This window comes from Piliocolobus tephrosceles, chromosome 8 (assembly GCF_002776525.5).
Source record: "Piliocolobus tephrosceles isolate RC106 chromosome 8, ASM277652v3, whole genome shotgun sequence".
Classification (NCBI taxonomy): domain Eukaryota; kingdom Metazoa; phylum Chordata; class Mammalia; order Primates; family Cercopithecidae; genus Piliocolobus; species Piliocolobus tephrosceles.
This window is the reverse complement of record NC_045441.1, coordinates 129971969-129990916: the sequence shown is the minus strand read 5'-3', so window position 1 is coordinate 129990916 and position 18948 is coordinate 129971969. Positions and strand designations below refer to the sequence as shown.

General features: G+C 36.6%; 1 protein-coding gene across 4 annotated transcripts in view; it reads left to right on the top strand.

Annotated features, from left to right (window-relative positions):
- Window positions 1-18948, top strand: part of BRAF (B-Raf proto-oncogene, serine/threonine kinase) — a 197072-nt gene that overhangs the window by 92181 nt on the left and 85943 nt on the right. For all 4 annotated transcript variants that reach the window (XR_002724973.1, XM_023184915.2, XM_023184914.2 and 1 more), the window contains exon 3: window positions 1043-1306. Coding sequence is in view for 3 of the 4 variants with exons in the window: in XM_023184915.2 (XP_023040683.1) it covers window positions 1043-1306 (264 nt within the window). In the remaining variant the exon portion in view is untranslated. The remainder of the gene's footprint in view (window positions 1-1042; window positions 1307-18948) is intronic.

Below are 18948 nucleotides of genomic sequence, written 5' to 3'. Positions count from 1 at the left end.
CACATTTTCAAATACAATTCTGTTTTTGTTTTTGTTTTTTCACAAGGCTTATGGCTTTGCATACAAGTTCGATCTCTAAGCAGCACTTGGTGGGGAAAGAAGTCATCAAAGAGCCATACTGAGAAGAATAAAGTATTTTAACTGATAGCCATTTCAGAAAGAATGTGGCAGTTACACGTTTTCTAAACCCTATTGAGGTTTTGGTGCTAACAGTGAGATCTGGCTGGTACTGTGTCCTAAATTTTGGGGTTTTTTTTTTTTTTTTTGAGATGAAGTCTTGCTTTGTCGCCTAGGCTGGAGTGCAGTGGCCAGATCTCAGCTCACTGCAAGCTCTGTCTCCCGGGTTTACGCCATTCTCCTGCCTCAGCCTCCCGAGTAGCTGGGACTACAGGTGCCCGCCACCTCGCCTGGCTAGTTTTTTGTATTTTTTAGTAGAGACGGGGTTTCACCGTGTTAGCCAGGATGGTCTTGATTTCCTGCCCTCGTGATCCGCCCGTCTCGGCCTCCCGAAGTGCTGGGATTACAGGCTTGAGCCACCGTGCCCGGCCTAATTTTGGGTTTTTTTTTGGACAAATCTTTTTTAATACCTTATATACTTTTCAACTTCTTTTTCTGTTGAGAGAGAGAACAAATGGAATTTATATGCCTACAACTTTTCTGGTACAAAGTAATTTTTTTAATGGGAGGAACACTTATCCTTGATACAGTGTTTTATGTTGGACGTGGTTTGGAAGGTAAATATACATCGACCAGAAAATTGGAAATACTGTGCTTTTTTCTTATTCATGGACCATCTAGATATCACATATGCATAGGTCACGTTTATCAGGTGTAATATAGTGTAGTGTCTAATAACAAAGAATTTATCCATTTAAAGGTGAAAGTATTCATTTATAGTATTTCTGGCACTTATTTTGTAATTTGAAACTTAAAACCCTATCAGCTGGTAAAAGGATTATAAGCAAAGGCTAAAATTTTATATTATCTTTTGTTAATGTCAGGACAAAGTCCAGATTGAATATAAGTCTACTTTATTTTATAGGCCTATGAAGAATACACCAGCAAGCTAGATGCACTCCAACAAAGAGAACAACAGTTATTGGAATCTCTGGGGAACGGAACTGATTTTTCTGTTTCTAGCTCTGCATCAATGGACACCGTTACATCTTCTTCCTCTTCTAGCCTTTCAGTGCTACCTTCATCTCTTTCAGTTTTTCAAAATCCCACAGATGTGGCACGGAGCAACCCCAAGTCACCACAAAAACCTATCGTTAGAGTCTTCCTACCCAACAAACAGAGGACAGTGGTGAGTCAGTTTTAATATCATCATTTTGCTGTTTCTTTGTATTTTTCAGACAGATCAGTTGTTGAAAATTAATATATTATTACTTAATATTCAGAGGTCATGCAAATAGAGGCATCCATGTCATGCAGGAATGAAAAAGACATAATTATTTGGTGGCAAAGTGTATATTCCTTAACTGAAATAAATTGTATTTTCTCTGGTGTTGGATTTGACATTTAAACCTGTCTGCCAAACTTGAACCACAGTCATGTCTAAGCACTAGTTTAAAATAAATCAGGATTTTAAGACTTGAGCTTGTTCGTTATCTAATGTGTGTCAGGTAAGATTCATTCTTCACCCTTGAGAAATCTCCTTTCTGAGTTATATTATCGGATGTTGAACTTCCAGTGTGATTGATATGTTTCCCCTCATCTACTTAACTTTTGATTGTTGAAAATTAGTATTACCATTGGAACAGTGTACCCTGTAAGTAACATTTAAAGCCTTTAAAGAGAAATCTGTGGAATTATTGTGGATGGTCTATAATCCTTAAGTCAACAAATATTGTCAGTAGACTTAAGTAACCCATCTGTATACATCACTACTTTTTAAATGTATATGGTTACTTTTGACAATAAAAAAAATTTCATTTCCAAATACAACTGAAGTCAAAATTTTTCATTTTTTTCTCTGACATCAGAAATTAAAAGTGCAATTGGTCATTGTTTAATATTCCAAAAATTCCTTTCTGACTTAAGAAAAAAAAGTTATTATAAAGGCATTTTACTCTCAGAAGTTAAGAATTCCTGCATGAGTTTAGAAAACTAATGGAGTTATAAGTTATCAGCCTGTACATTTTTACCTTAGGAAATATGGCTTTCTAAAGGCGTCGTTTATTGTCATACCATCAGTCATACTTTTTCTGCCCTTTTTCCATGTACAGACAAAAGTTGGTTGTAAAAAATGGACTCTAATTTTTCATTGTACAGAATTACAAATCAATTTATAAAACAAATCCAGTTCTCCTACCCTTTCTCTTCTGTTGGGTAGAATGAAATTAAAATTATTTTTCCCACGTTAAGATGGGGAATTACTAAGCATATCTTTCCAGGGATGCCCCATTTAAAGGGGAATGTCAACATATGAATTATCTGTGAATAGATATTCTATCTTTGAAGTAGCCTAACAAAACTGTGGCAAATATCCCATCCCCAGTAGATCTTAAATTAATTCTTTATTGTCTGTATTCATGAGAGGAAAGTAGGAAATGTGTTCTTCAGTCCTAGGCGTTTCCCTTCTCTTCATCATGGTATTCTTGTTCCTTCCAGGTTCCACTAAATTTAGTAATTGTGTGAGTTTCTATATACAGATGTAAAGTTGGGGTTGTTGGAGCCTTTCAAATTTCTCAGCCTAATGATTAAGTTTAACTAGCCTCCGGCCGGACGCTGTAGCTCATGCCTGTAATCCCAGCATTTTGGGAGGCTGAGGCAGGCGGATCACAAGGTCAGGAGATGAGACCATCCTGGTTAACACATGGTGAAACCCCGTCTCCACTAAAAATACAAAAAAATTAGCCAGACGTGGTGGCGGGCACCTGTGGTCCCAGCTAATTGGGAGGCTGAGGCAGGATAATGCCATGAACCTAGGAGGTAGAGCTTGCAGTGAGCCGAGATTGCACCACTGCACTCCATCCTGGGCGACAGAGCGAGACTCCATCTCAAAAAAAAAAAAGTTTAACTAGCCTTCTCATATTTATGAGAGAGGACAAGAGAAATTTACAAGTATCCCTAAAGCTTATAATTTCCCTTTTAAAAAGAAATGAAAACAACTGAGACTCTTCAAAGATGTAAAATGATCACAAATGAATAACTATTGGGCAATTGACTAGGCTTACCTTAATTATTCTGGCTAGGCTTAGATTAAATAAGTAACTTGTTCCTGTCCATCATACTCCCAGTTTAACAATTCATATTCAATACTCAGAAAAACTGTATATCATGAACTTAAAAGGTATTATGAATCGTCAATAAATGGGTTTGTGGTAGTAAACTCTTTCAAGAAGATTATTTTGCCATTCTCTCTTTTATCTGAATCTGTTAACCCTTTACTTAGCTACCTCTTTTCCTCTCCTTTTCTCCCCTCAATTTTTATTAACATTAACAGTTACTGTTTGAGCATTTGCCATGCTGTGTTCCAAGTTCTGTGCTAAGGACTTTACATATATCTTCTCAGCCAGGATAATTCACATTCTAAGTAAAATTGTTTGTGGTAGTGAATGACCACTCCTCCATCAAAATACATATGCTTCTGTTTGTCCTGAACACTCGAACAAAGGTTACTAGAACCTACTAGCAGCAAATGAAATCAAGTACGAAGAATGAGATTATATTTTTTAAAGTGGACTTAGATTTGTAGACCAAGATAGCACACTAAACACTTGCCTTTATGTCTTTATTCCTCTCCAGAAATTTCATTGAAATGATAGTAAAGATATGTAAAAAGAATAATAAAACAGGATCGGATTTTGTCAGAGAACTAGAAATGTTTAAGAATTCCTGGAAGATGGAAGCTATATGAGTGGTTACATAAATAAGCCAAAATAGGAAACCAAACAAAGTACTAGGAGCCAGAGTCTTACATGAAGGGAGCCATTCTTAGCAAAATCCTGATGACGCAGATAGCATAGTCAGCAGATTACAAAGAAGTGGATTTGCCTCTTGGGTAGTCATCAGACTAATTAGTCGAAGGTCTTGCTCTGGCAGGAAGACAAAGTCATGTGTCTTCATAAATCGAGCAGGTGATGTAAATATGAATATTTTGAAGGTGTGTATTAGTTGTGAGTCCTGTGGAGAACCAAAACAAACCAGATTCAACTAAAAACACTGAATTTCTGAATTAAAAAAAATTTTTAAAGGTCCTGGCCTGATATTTTGAGACATCTGATAATGGGTTGCTGAGTCCTGAGTCCCCGGTATAGCCTTACATTGCACATGTAGCCTTACATTCCATAGAGATGTGAATACTGCCTTCTGGAATTGTACAATAGGGGAAATCCTGTTAGTTCCTCTTCTGTATATATGGAACAAATAATTTATAGCATTTATTCCATGAAAAAAGCTCTAAAAGTCATTTTCTAAACAAAATTTCTGCCTGGAGAGGTCTGTGTGACTGCTGTGTGTGTTTAAATGGTGGAACTGAACATCAGATGTCTCTGAACCTCAGAGAAATCCAGTGGGGTAAAAAGTAAAGGTTAATCTACCCAGGAGTAAAATAATACTCTGCGTCTGTCTGGAATATATCAGACTTCTCACCTCTGTACCCATTAGTAATCTGTCTGGAAAACAAACTGCTTTCTCCTAGTACACAACACATTTTTGTGACTAGATATGTGGGGGTGTTTTTCCCCACCAAGCAATCTCCAGTTCTCTGTAGATAATCAACTGGGTGTCTCTACCCAGTTGTCTACAATTGTTGTTAAGTTGCCTTCAATTTAACTCAATTCTGACACTATCTACCCAGGGATAGCGTAGACCCCACAGGTTAAGAGCTCAGTCCCACAAGACTGTGCCCTCTTGAGATGCTAGTCACAAGTTCCAGGTTGTGACTTACACTTCTCACCAGCTGGCTATAAATCAAGGATTTCCACGTCTTCTAATCTTTTATCGTTTGCTAGAATAGCTCACAAAACTTCGAGAAACACTTACGTTTACTGGTTTGCTATAAAGGATGTTACAAGAGGTAAAAGACAAACAGCCAAATGGAAGAAATACATAGGGAAAGGTATGTGGGAAGGGATGCAGAGCTTCTGTGCTCTCTTTAGGAGCATCACCTTCCACTACCTCCAAATGTTCAGCACCCTGGAAGCTCTTGCATTTCAGTGATTTTTATGGAAGCTTCATCATATAGGTGTGATATTTACTAGACCAATCTCCAGGACCTCCCACCTTCTCAGAGGTTGGTGGATGGGGCTGAAAGTTCCAGACTTCACATCATAGCTTGGCCTTTCTTTTGACCACCTTCCATTCAGGAACCCACCAAAAGTTACATCATTAGAACAAAAGATACTCCTATCACTTAGGAAATTCCAAGGGATTCAGAGCTCTGTGTCAGGAGCCAAGGTCAAAGACCAAATATGAGAACAAAAGATGCACCTAGCACCCTGATCACTCAGGAAATTACAAGTTTTAGGAGCTCTGTGCCTGGAACTGGGGTTGAAGGCCAAAGGGTTGAAGACCAAAATATATATTATTATAAACCACAATATCAGAGTTTGTCAGCGTAACAAACGACTTGCCATTTGTTGGACCTCTACAACTGTGCAGGAGAAAGTCCCCACCAAATCAATCTACGTTTTATTTTATGAATATGACTAGAACACCAACAGCAACAGAGAAAACTCAAGAAATAAAGCAACTAGAAGATGTAAAAATATATAGCTCAGGATGTACTTCATTCTCGCAGCCAAATCAGTTTGATACAGAAATTGAGTCAGAGGACCACAGAGTTTGAAAATTGGAAGTATGATTGTTGACTTTTGTTAAACAGAAAGGCCAAATATTAGGATAGCTAGAGTTAATAAGTATTTTGGAAAGTAAAGCTAAAGACATACCTTTTAAGATACGCAATAAGGGGACAAATATGAGAGAAAAGATAAGAGAGTGAAGAGAGCAAACGTTCCAACTTCTGTTTAATAAACGAAGAAGCAAACAAAAATAGAGGGAAGATGTATTCACAGACATAATACAAGACAATTTTCCTGTGTTGAACAAAAACCAGCCTTCATATAGATAGGGGCAACTGACTGTCAACAGGAAAACAAAAACAGAGATTGACCTGGATGCTTGCTGTATAATTCAAAAGTTGAAAGAGAACATCTTAAGCCCTTTCAGAAAGATAAACTGGCAATCTACAGGAGAACGAAAATTGGATAGTTTTCTCATTGGCAAACTGAGGGCTAGAAGGCAGTGGATCGGGGCCATTAAAGATCTAATGAAAGTTGATAGCCAAGCTAATATTAAAAGTAAGACACTTTGGGTATCTGGGGACTGAAAATTATTTCAGTAGAATATAATAGGTATCTAGAAATAGATCCCAGATTTTCAGAAAATGTTATATGAAAAAATGGTTCAGTCAGTAAGAAGATGGTGCATTATTTAATTTTTGGTGCTGGCATATCTAAAAGAAGACAAAATTGGGCCCAACATCTTAGACTGCTTACAAAAGTAAATTCTGTCAGAATCAAGAGATTAAATACAAAAAAAATATATATATATATAAATCTTTCAAGAAAAATCTAGTAGACTAGGCTGCGTGTAAAATCTAGGAGTTGAGGTCACTATCTTAATCAAAACTTAATTAGCTCAAAAGCTGTAAGAGACAGATTGATTAAATACAATTTCTAAATTATGTATGCCCCCCCACAAAAAAAAAAAACAAAACCTTGACAAAGTCAATAGTCTGTATAAATTTGGAAACAGCATTGGTGCCCAGATAACAGCAAGTAAATAGTCTTCTGTATATTCAAAGAACACTTCAAAATTGACAAGAAAAAGACAAAACCCAGTAGAAAAATAGGGAAAAAATATCAATAGGCAGTTCATATAAGACTAAATCCAAATGAACAGTAAAGCACATGAACACTGTTCAGATGCAGTCAGTCAGTTGTGAGTATGCAAATTAAAACTATGAGATCATCATTTAATCTGTCTGGCAAAATAGAAATTATTATTGGCAGGGATTTAGTGAGAAAACTCCCTTAGTTAAGGATAGAAATGTGAAGTAGCACAGTTTATTGGAAGGCACTTTGATAGTATCTGTCAAAATTTACAAGAACTGTATCTTCCAAGCCAGTACTCCAACTATTGGGAATTTAGCACATAAAAGCACCAATATATAGGGACGTTTATACAAGGATATTTGTTAAATCATTGTAATGAGAAAAAAATATAGAATGTCATCAGTAGAGAAATGATTGTGTAAATCATGGTGCAGACACACCATGTAGTACTAAGCAGCCTGTAAAAAGACTTGTACTTGAAGGTTTTTCTGAGAGGTATTATAATTGAGAAAAGGAAAGATGTAGGAAACTGTGATATTACTTATTCTTTATGTGTACCACATTGCAGTATTCTAGTAGGTCTAGAAATATCTCTCGCAACTAGAAATGCTGAATAAAATATGTTTATTTAAGTGTATAGCTGAGCTCAATAGAAAGAAAAACCTTTAGAGGGTGAAAACAAAAGGGAGTTGAAAAAACCAAAGAAGCATAAGGGCTGCTCTGTTAAGGTATTGCTGAACTATAGCCTTCAACAAATGTAACCCGCAGTCTATTTTTATATAGCTTGCAAACTAAGAATGGATTTTACAGTTTTAAATGCTTGAAAAAAATTAAAGGAATAATAGTATTTCATAATCTATGAAAATTACATGAAATTCTAATTTTGGCCAGGTACAGTGGCTCATGCCTATAATCCCAGCACAGGAGGCTGAGGGGAGTGGATCACCTCAGGTCAGGAGTTCTAGATCAGCCTGGCCAACATGGCGAAACCCCCGTCTCTACTGAAAATACAAAATTAGCCGGGTGTGGTACCTCATGCCTGTAACCCAGCTACTTGGGAGGCTGAGGCAGGCGAATCGCTTGAACCTGGGAGGTGGAGGTTGCAGTGGGCCGAGATTGCGCCATTGCACTCCAGCCTGGGCAACAAAAGCGAAACTCCGTCTCAAAAAAAAAAAAAAATTTAAATTAAAATTTCAGTGTTCGTAGATAAAATGTTATTGGAACACAACAATGCTAATCTGTTTACATGTTGTCTGTGACTGGTTTCATGCTTTAGCAGCGGTGTTGAGCAGTTGTACATCACGCTGTAATCTACAAAACCTCTGGTTCTTTATGGAAGAAGTTTGCTGACCTCTGCTGTAGTGACCTCAGGGCCAGTTTGTCACTCTGTAACAAAGGATGTGAATATCAGTATGTGGGGATACAACACTGGGCCTTCAGCCTGTGTCACAAAGGTAATTGGAACCCAGATTCTCACATAAAACTGACCCTGTGAAGGACATTACCTTCAGTGAAAGGATGAAATCTATTCACCAGAATACATAAAGGTAACAATAAACTTGACTGTCTTTGACAGTACTCTAAAGTTTATCCTGTGACTTCTTAACTATGGACCTATTCTAATCATTGTGTGGGATTCAAATTTATACTACCTACATTGTCTAGGAACCCTCAAGCCATGAAGTGGGCATAACAACTGATCTTGAGTGGTAATAGCACTCAGGCACTGCACAGAAGCAGTGCAAACCCTCCTTTGGCCCATCTAGGTCTCATAGAATTCACAAAGATAATGCTTTACTGACGATCTCAAGATCTCAAGTTACAAGACATGCAAGGAAACAGTCTACCATCAGTGAGTCAGCAGACTTAAAAACAGCAAGGTTAGACTCCTAAGAAAGAACTAAGTAGAGCTTTTAGGTAGTCTTGATTTAAACCTCGTCATCTATGAAGTATTCTTGCTTGGATTGCGACTTTCTCCTGTGCCCCTTCCAATTCGCTAAAAGTAACCACTATTTCATTTCTATCTCTGTCAGTTACTTTGAAACTTCAAATGGTGTGATGGAAATCAACATGCAGAGAAAGAGAAAAAGCAAATATGAAAAGATAATCTTAGAATCTAAGAAAGAATTTGGATGTTAATTGTACCATTTGTTCAGATTTTCCTTCTGAAGTTTTTTTATAATAAGAGTTGGAAAACTTGAAATGACATAGAAAAAAAGAAATGTGGAAAGTTCAAAAGAAACAGTTGTCTCTAGGAAAAAAGAGTGAACATACTGATACTCATTTGAGGATGTAGCAAGATAACACTTTAAGTTAAATTTCAGTGTATCAAGTTTGTTACAGCAAATTATAGAGGAAATGTTTAAATGTTATATAGAAATTCAAATATTTATTTAAAAAACTCAGTGAACAAGGTAAAGCTAGATTAAACCCAACCAAAGAATGAATTAGTGAACTCTGGAAAGCAAAGAGAGCTATAGAAAATATAAAAGAGAGGTTAAGCGATATGAAAAATGGAATGAGCATTATATGTCTCAAAGGAGTTCCAAAAGGTAAGAATAGAAATAAATGAGTAGAGAAAAATTCAAATAAATTAGGGCTAACATTTACAAGTGACATAAATCTAATAATTTAGGAAGCACACTCTCTGAGTTGGACAAACAATTTGAATCTGGTGTGAACATAATAAAACCAAAGAATATTTTTTTAAAAGCACTCAGGGAAAAAATTATGTGGAAAATAATTATAATTAGTCTGGGAAATTTTTTTTGTGGCAGCTGTAGAAATCAGAAGACACTAGAATAATATACCCAATGTACTGAGAGGTACCTGTAAATCTCTCAGCTAAGCTAAGCTATAAATTTAATTAGGTTAACTTGGGCAAATGCACCATAAAGTCCTTTCCAGAGAAAGAGTTTACTTTTCATAGGCTCTGCTTGAAGGAATTGTCCAAGAAGGTTTACTGTATAAAGGAAATTGAACTCAGAAGGAATGAAAAGTAAAAATTAAAACTAAAATTTGCAGAAGAAAACACGGCAGAAAACTTTTGTGACCTGGGGTTTGGCAAAGATTTCTTAAATATGACACCAGAAGCACAATCTATAATGAGCATATTTATTGGATTAATCAAAATGTAAAACTTCTGCTCTTCAAAAGACAGTGTTAAGAGAATAAAAAGAAAAACCATAGGTTGATAATCTTTGCAAGCCATATATCTGATCAAGGACATGTAAAATATATAAAGAACTCTGAAAACTCAATAATAAGAAAACAAATGGCCAGGTGTGGAGACTCACTTCTGTAATCCCAGCACTTTGGGAGGCTGAGGCAGGTGGATCACGAGGTCAGGAGTTCAAGACCAGCCTGGCCAAGATGGTGAAACCCCGTCTCTACTAAAAATAAAAAAATTAGCTGGGCATGGTGGCAGGTGCCTGTAACCCCAGCTGCTCGGGAGGCTGAGGCAGAAAATTGCTTGAACTCGGGAGGCAGAGGTTGCAGTGAGCCGAGATTGTACCACTGCACTCCCACCTGGGCAACAGAACGAGACTCCGTCTCAAAAAAAAAGAAAAAACAATCCAATTAAAACTGGACAAAGGATTTGAACAATTTCATCAAAGAGATATATGGATGGTAATAAACACATGAGAAGATAATCAACATTAGTCATTAGGAAAATGCAGATTAAATAGGCACATGATACCCTTACGTGCCTCCTAGAATGGCCGAAATTAGAGTGGCCACACCAAGTGTTAGTGGGGATGTTAAAGAACTAGAATTTCCATACACTGCTGATAGGAATGTTTAATTGGTACAACCACTTTGGAATAAAATTTGGCAGTTTTATTTAATGAAACCTTTTCAGAATCCGAACAGTGTTTTTTTGTTTGTTTGTTTTTGTTTTGTTTTTTTCCCAGAAATAGAAAATCCTTCCTAAAATTAATACAGTATCTCAAGGAATCCCATACAGCCAAAACAGTCTCAAAATGAAAGTACAAAGTTGGGGGCATCATGCTTCCTGATCTCAAAACTTATACAAAGTTACAATAATCAAAACTAAGTGGTACTGGCATACAGACAGATGAGAGTCCTGAGCTAAATCTTCACATTTATGGTCAAATGATCTTTGACAAGGTTCCCAAGACCACTTCATGAAGTAAGGAGAATCTCTTCAGCAAATGGTGTTGGAAACTGAATATCCACATGCAAAAGAAGGAAGTGGGACCCTTCCCTTATACCATGTACAAAAAGAATAACCCAAAATGAATCAAAGACTTGAACATAACAGTTAAAGTCATAAAACTTTTACAAGAAAACACAGGAGAAAAGCATCATAGCTTTGGATTTGTCAGTGATTATTGGCCACGATGCCAAAAGCCCAGGGAACATAAGAAAAAATGGAAAAATTGTACTAGTATCAGAATTTAAAACTTATGATCATCAAATGATATAATCAACAGAGTGAAAAGCCAACCTGGAATGGGAGAAATATTTGCAAATCATATATCCGATAAGGAGTTAATATCCAAAATATAAAGAACTCCTATAGGAGCATACAACCCTGTTTAAAAATGGGCAGAGGACTTGAACAGACATTTCTTTAATGAAGATATCTGGATGGCCACCAGCATATGAAAAGGTGCCCAACATTGCTAATTATTAGGAACACGCAAATCAAAACCACAATGAGATACCACCTGACACCCATTAGGATGTCGGCTCTCAGACAAAAGAGAAGATAGCAAGAGTTGGCAGGGGTGTGGAGAAATTGGACCCCTGATGCACTGTTGGTGGAAATGTAAAATGGAGGAACTGCTATGGAAAACATACAGAGGTTCCTCAAAAAACTGAAAATAGAATTACCATATAATCCAGCAATTCTCCTTCTGTGTATGTACCCAAAATAATTGAAAGCAGGATCTCAAAGAGATATTCATACACTCATGTTCATAGCAGCATTATTCACTATAGTAGCCAAAGGCAGAAGCAACCCAGATTTCTGTTGATGGAGGAATGGATGAACAAAATATGGTATGTATATACATTGGAATATTCAGCCTTAAAACAGGACATTCTAACACATACTACAACATGAGTAAATCTCAAGAACATTATGTTAAGTGAAATGAGCCAGTCATAAAATGACAAATACTGTATGATTCCACTTATTGAAGTATCTAGAGTGTTCAGACTCATAGAGACACAGAGTAGAATGGTGCTTGCCAGGAGCTGGGGGAAGGGGTGCTGGCGAGTTGTTTAACGGTTATAGAGTTTTAGTTTTGCAGGATGAAAAGAGTTCTGGAGATTGGTTGCACAACATTGTGAATGTGCTTAACACTAAATTGTACACTTAAAAATGGTTGAAATGTTGAACTTTATGTTAGGTATATTTTACCACAGTTTTGTGAAATAATAATATGGTAGTTATTTAAAACATTAGGCTGGACATGGTGGCTCACACCTGTAATCCCAGTGCTTTGGGAGGTCAAGGCGAGAGAATCACTTGAGACCAGGAGTTCCATACCAGCCAGGGCAACATAGTGAGACCCCATGTCTACAAAAAATTTTTTTAATTAGCCAAGTGTGGTGGTGTACATCTGTAGTCCTAGCTACCTGGGAAGCTGAGGCAGGAGGATCACTTGTGCCCAGGAGTTAAAAGCTACATTGTGCTATGTGCACCATTGCACTCCAGCCTCGGTGAAAGAGCAAGACCCTGTCCACCTCCACAGAAAGTCAAACGTACAGTTAACATATCACCCAGCCCTTCTACTCCTCTGTATTTACCCAAGAGAAAAGTGAGCATATGTTCATTCAAAGATTTGCATACAAATGTTCTTAGTTGCTTTGTCATAGCCCCAAACTGGAAATAACCCAAATGTCCATAAACAGGTGAATGGTTAAATTGTGCTATGTCTATAAAAGGGAATACTACTCAGTAGAAAGCAATGAATTGCTAATGCACACAACATAGATGAATCTCAAAATAATTATGCTGAGTGAAAGAAGTCAGACAAAAATTGATTACATGTTTAAAAATTCAATTTACATAAAATTCTAGAAAATGCAAACTCTTCTATAGTGACAACAGATTCTTATTTGCCTGGGCACAGTGTTATGGCAGGATGGAAGGTTTACATAGGAGCACAAGGAACCTTTCAGAAAGTGATGGGTATGTTCATTATCTTGAATGTGATGATGGTTGCATGGGCATATACATAATCTCAAAATATATCAAATTGTGTACTCTAAATCATTGCAGTTTATTATATGTTGGTTGTACCTAGATAAATGTTTTTTTTTTTTTTTAATAGCCTTTAAGAAGGCTGATAGTACTGTGGAAATATCATATGAAATAGACTTTGGGAGAAATAATTATTAAATTTTTTTTTCAACTTTTATTTTAGATTCAGGAGGTACATGTGCAGCTTTGTTATCTGGGTATATTGCAAGATGCTGAGGTTTGATCCCATCATCCAAGTACTGAGCATAGTACCCAGTAGTTTTTCAACCTTTGTCCTCCCCCCTCTAGTAGCCTCCAGTTTTTGTTATTGCCATCTTTATGTCCATAAGTACCCAAACTTTAGCTCCTACTTAGACATGAGAACATTTGGTATTTGGTTTTCTCTTCCTGTGTTAATTTGCTTAGGATAATGGCTTCCAGCTGCATCCAGGTTGCTGCAAAAGACATGATTTCATTCATTTTTATGGCTGCATAGTATTTCATGGTGTGTATATACATTTTCTTTATGCAAACCACCATTGATGGGCAACCAGATTGATTCCATACCTTTGGTATTGTGAATAGTGCTGTGTTAAAGATGTGTTTTTTTGGTAGAGTGATTCAGTTTGTTTTGGATATATACCCAGCAATGAGATTGCTAGATCGAATGGTAGTTCTATTTTAAGTTCTTTGAGAAATTTCCAAACTGCTTTCCGCAGTACCTAATTTGCATTCCCACCAACAGTGTATAAATTTTCCCTTTTCTCTGCAGTTTTGCCAGCATCTGTTGTTTTTTGCCAGCACTTTGGGAGGTCGAGGCAGGAGGATCACTTGAGGTCAGGAGTTCGAGACCAGCCTGACCAACATGGCGAAACCTCATCTCTACTAAAAATACAAAAAAAAAAAAAAAAAATTAGCCAGGCATGGTGGCATGCACCTGTAATCCCAGTTATTCAGGAGGCTGAGGCAGGAGAATTACTTGAACCTGGGAGACAGAGGTTGCAATGAGCTGAGATCCCGCCACTGCACTCCAGCCTGGGTGACAGAGGAAGACTCTGTCTAAAAAAAAAAAAAATTCAGAGGCTGGGTGTAGTGGCTTGCACCTGTAATCCCAACACTTTTTGGGAGGCCTAGGCAGGATGGCTTGAGCCCAGGAGTTCAAGACCAGCCTGGGCAATGTAACCAGACCCTGTCTCTACAGAAAATTAGCCAGGTGTGCTAGCATGAGTTTGTAGTCCCAGGTACTTGGGAGGCTGAGGCGGGAGAATCCAGGATTTTGAGGCTTCAGTAAGGTACAGTAAGGCTGCTGCACTCCAGCCTGAGCAACTGAGTGAGTCCCTGTCTTAAAAGGAAAAAAGATTTTCTAGATCCTGGAATATATGCAATAACTAAAAATAATAAACATATATGTCCTTTGAGATTTTTATTTTTAATTTTATTTTTCGAGAATGAGTCTTGCCCTGTTGACCACAATGGAGTGCAGTGGTGTAATCACAGCTAACTGCAGTCTTGACTTCCCAGGCTCAGGTGATCCTCCCATCTCAGCCCTCAAGTAGCTGAGACCATAGGCATGTGCTGTGCCTAATTTTTTAATTTTTTTGTAGAGATAGGGCCTTGCTACATTACCCAGGCTGGTCTCAAACTCTTGGGCTCAAGCAATCCTCCCTCTGTGGCCTCCCAAAGTGCTGGGATTATAGGCATGAACCACTGCACCTGGCCCTGAGATATATTTGAATAAATTGTAAAAGTCTGTTAATTGTGGTTATCAGAGGGATGGGGATATTCCCTGGGACAAGAAAAAGGGACTGACCTTTTACTTTATACTTGATACCCTTATTTCGCATAATGCCAGGATGTCTGTTTTTTATGATTGTTCAGGATAATTATATATTTATTCATGTATTATTGTTTAGGGTGGTTATATCTCATTTAGCTATTTCTTTCTTGATAGATAATTGGGTAATGTTGCAGTATATATTTAAATACATATATCCTGAAACACTGTGGGAATATTTTTACTGGGGAAGATAAATACCTTGAAATAATTATTGGGTCATAGAATATAAACACTGAAAACTTTGCGATAACTTAATATAAGAAAAGATTTTGATTCTCAGCAAGTGTATGAGACTTCCTTTTCCCACAAGATCCTGGCCAACATAGAATGTTAACAGATTTTTTAAAGTATTACCAATCTAATAACACTTAAAGTATATTTGACTTGAGTCCTGTGTATATTGTTTGTCTGTGTGACCATTGTTTGTGTTATATGACAAAAAATTAACCAAGAAATGTTAGACTCACCTGATTACCATTAAAGATGACTTGTGTTCTAAGCCTGTTTAGGTTTATAAGTCAAAAGAAAATTTCTTTAAAAAAATTTTGTTTAATGGTTTATCGAGATATAATTCAAAAGCCATACAATTTACCCATTTAAAGTATAAAATGATTTTTGTATATTCACAAAGTTCTGCGGCCGTGATAATCTATTTAAAACTATTTTTTCACCCTGAAAAGGAACACTAAACCCGTTAGCAGTCACTTCCCATTCCTCTCATCCCTATGTAACCACCCATTTGCTCTCCGTCTCTATAGATTTGCCGATTCTCTGGCATTTCATATAAATGAAATCATACAATATGTGTTTGTGACTGACTTCTTTTACTTTGCATAAAGTTTCCAGACTCTATCCACATTGTACCCTGTGTCAGTCCTTCATGCCTTCTTATGGCTCAATAATATTTCATTGGATGTATATGCCACATTTTGTTTACACATTTATCAGCTGATGGACATTTGTGTTGTTTCTACTTTTTAGCTATTATGAACATTGCTGCTGTGAACATTCATGTTCAAGGTTTTGTGTGGACATATGATTTCATTTATGCCTCTAGTAACCTTTTAAGAGACTGGCAGAATGTTTTTCAAAATGGCTACACCATTGTACTTTCCCTTGAGCATGAGGGTCCTGTTTTTTTCACATCGCTGCCAAACTTGTTTATTATTTGTCTTTTTTATTGTAGCCATCCTAATGGGTATGAAATGGTGTCTCATTTTGGGTTTTATTTGCATTTCCCTTCTATCCTAGTAATGTGAAGCGTTTTTGTGTGTGATTGTTGGCTTTTATATATCTTTGTGGAGAAAGGATTTGCTTTTATAAATAGTTTTACATACAATTCATAGTTAAATACCAATGACCTGAGACAAGAAAAATTACAAAGATTTTTGAACAATGCTCTAATAATAGAAATCGGGCAGAAAAGAGAAAGTAGCCAAGATTATTTCCTCTAGAGATGGGAAGATGTACAAGTTCTCCAAGGATCTATGACATAACAGGAGAAAGAAGTAGAGATAACAAGAATAAAACTGAATGCTGTAGGGACACAAAAGGGAAATATTGAAGATAAGCAAGCTATCTTCAGTATCTTCTTCATTTTTAACTTTATTCCTAGGTAAGCTATCTTCAGTATAAGATAGACTACGTAAGATAGGTAAGCTGTCTTCAGTGTAAGGTAGCGTAGGTAAGCTATCTTCAAAATAAGGTAGACTAAATGAAAGGATTGTAATATCAAGAAATGTGATAGTAGCAAGTCCCTGGATGTGGCCTTTTATATCACTAAATGAAAACCATACTTATAAGTTGTATATAGTGTTGTAAAGAAAGTTGCCTGTTTTAAGTATTTCAAAATTGGTAACTTTGGTTTAACATTTAGAAATTATTGTTCATAAGGTTTTTTAACTTTTTGTTTAGAAAATTTAAAATACTTGGCCGGTGCCGACGTGTTGGCTTATGCCTGTAATCCTAGCACTTTGGGAGGCCAAGGCGGGCGGATCACCTGAGGTCAGGAGTTTGAGACCAGCCTGGCCAACATGGTGAAACCCTGTTTCTACTAAAAATATAAAAATTAGCCAGACGTTGTGGTTCACACCTGTAATCCCGCTACTCGGGAGAGTGAAGCAAGAGAATTGCTTGAACCTGGGAAGCAGAGGTTGCAGTGAGCCGAAATCATGCCACTGCACCCCAGGCTGGGCAACAGAGCAAGACTTCATCTCAAAAATAAAAATAAAATAAAATACTTATATGGAAAAGTATAAAGGACAATATATTAAACAGCTGTGTTTAGTTGCCTACAATGAACAAATACTATTTTTTTGTTATATTTGCTTCATATTATACATAGAAGTACAAATTTAGGTTCCTCTGCCAGTCCCATTCCTCTGCTGAACACCCGTCATCCCATCTTGTCCCCAAAAAGGCAGTCACTATAAGTGTGAGGTACCTTCAATCATATTTTTATATTTTATTATATATATGTGTTCCATAAGCCAGTGTTTTTGTTTTTTTAATTTGTAAGGTGATATGATACTATATGTATGTAATGGTCAGCGTCTCATCCTTTTTATTCAAAATTATGATTTCAAGGTGTATGTATTTATATGTTGATACATACAGATCTATTTCATTCAGTGCTATTATCAAGTATTCCAGCTTCTTAATATACCACAGTTTTTCTCCATTGATGAGCATTTAGGTTATATTCGGATTTTTTTTGTTATGACAAACAGTGATGTAATAAGAACATTCTTGTATTAGTCTCTTTGTACACATATAACAAGATGTCACAAACCTGAAAGTGGAATTCCTGGGACAGGGAGTATCATTTGAAGAGACTGTCCTTTCCCCAGTGTATGTTCTTGGCACCTTTGTCAAAAATGAGTTAACTGTAGAAGTATGGAATTATTTCATTGTTCTTTATTCTGTTTCATTGGTCTGTATGTCTGTTTTTATTCCGGTACCATGCTGTTTTGGTTACTATAACTTTGTAGTATAATTTGAAGTGAGGTAATGTGATTCTTCCAGTTTTGTTCACTTTGCTTAGAATGGCTTTGGCTATTCTGGGCCTTTGGTAGTTCCATATAAAGTTTAGGATTATTTTTCTATTTCTGTGAGGAATGTCTTTGGTATTTTCATAGGGATTGCATTGAATGTGTAGATTGCTTTGGGTAGTATGGACATTTTAGCAATATTGATTCTTCCAGTGTCTTTCCATTTTTTCATGTGTTCTCTCCTATTTCTTGTATCAGTGTTTTATAGTTTTCATTGTAGAAATCTTTCACTTCTTTGTTTTTAAGTTTATTCCTAGGTCTTTTATTTGTAGCTATTGTAAATGGAGTTACTTTCTTGATTTTTGTTTCAGATTGTTTGCTGTTGGCATGTAGAAATGCTGCTGACTTTTGTATATTAATTTTGTATCCTGCAACTTTACTGAATTTGTCAGTTACAATTTTTTTTTTTTGGTGGAGTCTTTAGACTTTTTCAAATATAAGATCATATTATCCACAAACAAGGATAATTTGACTTATTCTTTCCAATTTGGATGCTCTTTATTTTTTTCTCTTATCCAATTGCTCTAGCTAGGACTTCCAGTAGTATGTCAAATAACAGTGGTGAAAGTGGGCATCCTTGTCTTGTTCCAGGTCTTAGAAGAAAGACTTTCAGGTTTTTTTCATTAATTATGATTCTAGCTGTGGGTCTGTTGTCTGACTGATGAAAAGTCTGAAACAGTACCTAAAACTACTAAATAAATTTTAACATCTATGGGATGATTTTAGTTCTGTGAGAACAGCTTATCTATTTTGGTTTACTCAGTGAGTAGAGTAGTGTCTAATACTGAGTAAATGTACTGTAAGTATTTTTGAAAGAATGAGTGTTTGGGTTTACCATACCCTGGGGTTTGTAAACAAATGTCTGTTGATTGGCATTAATCCTGATGGCATCCAAGGTAAAGGAATGGCAAAGGGAAAAGATAGGGCAATACTGACTGATGCTTCAAAATCATGCCCCAGTTGTGCTATAATCAAGCAAGAAATGTTTATGGAATGGAAAGA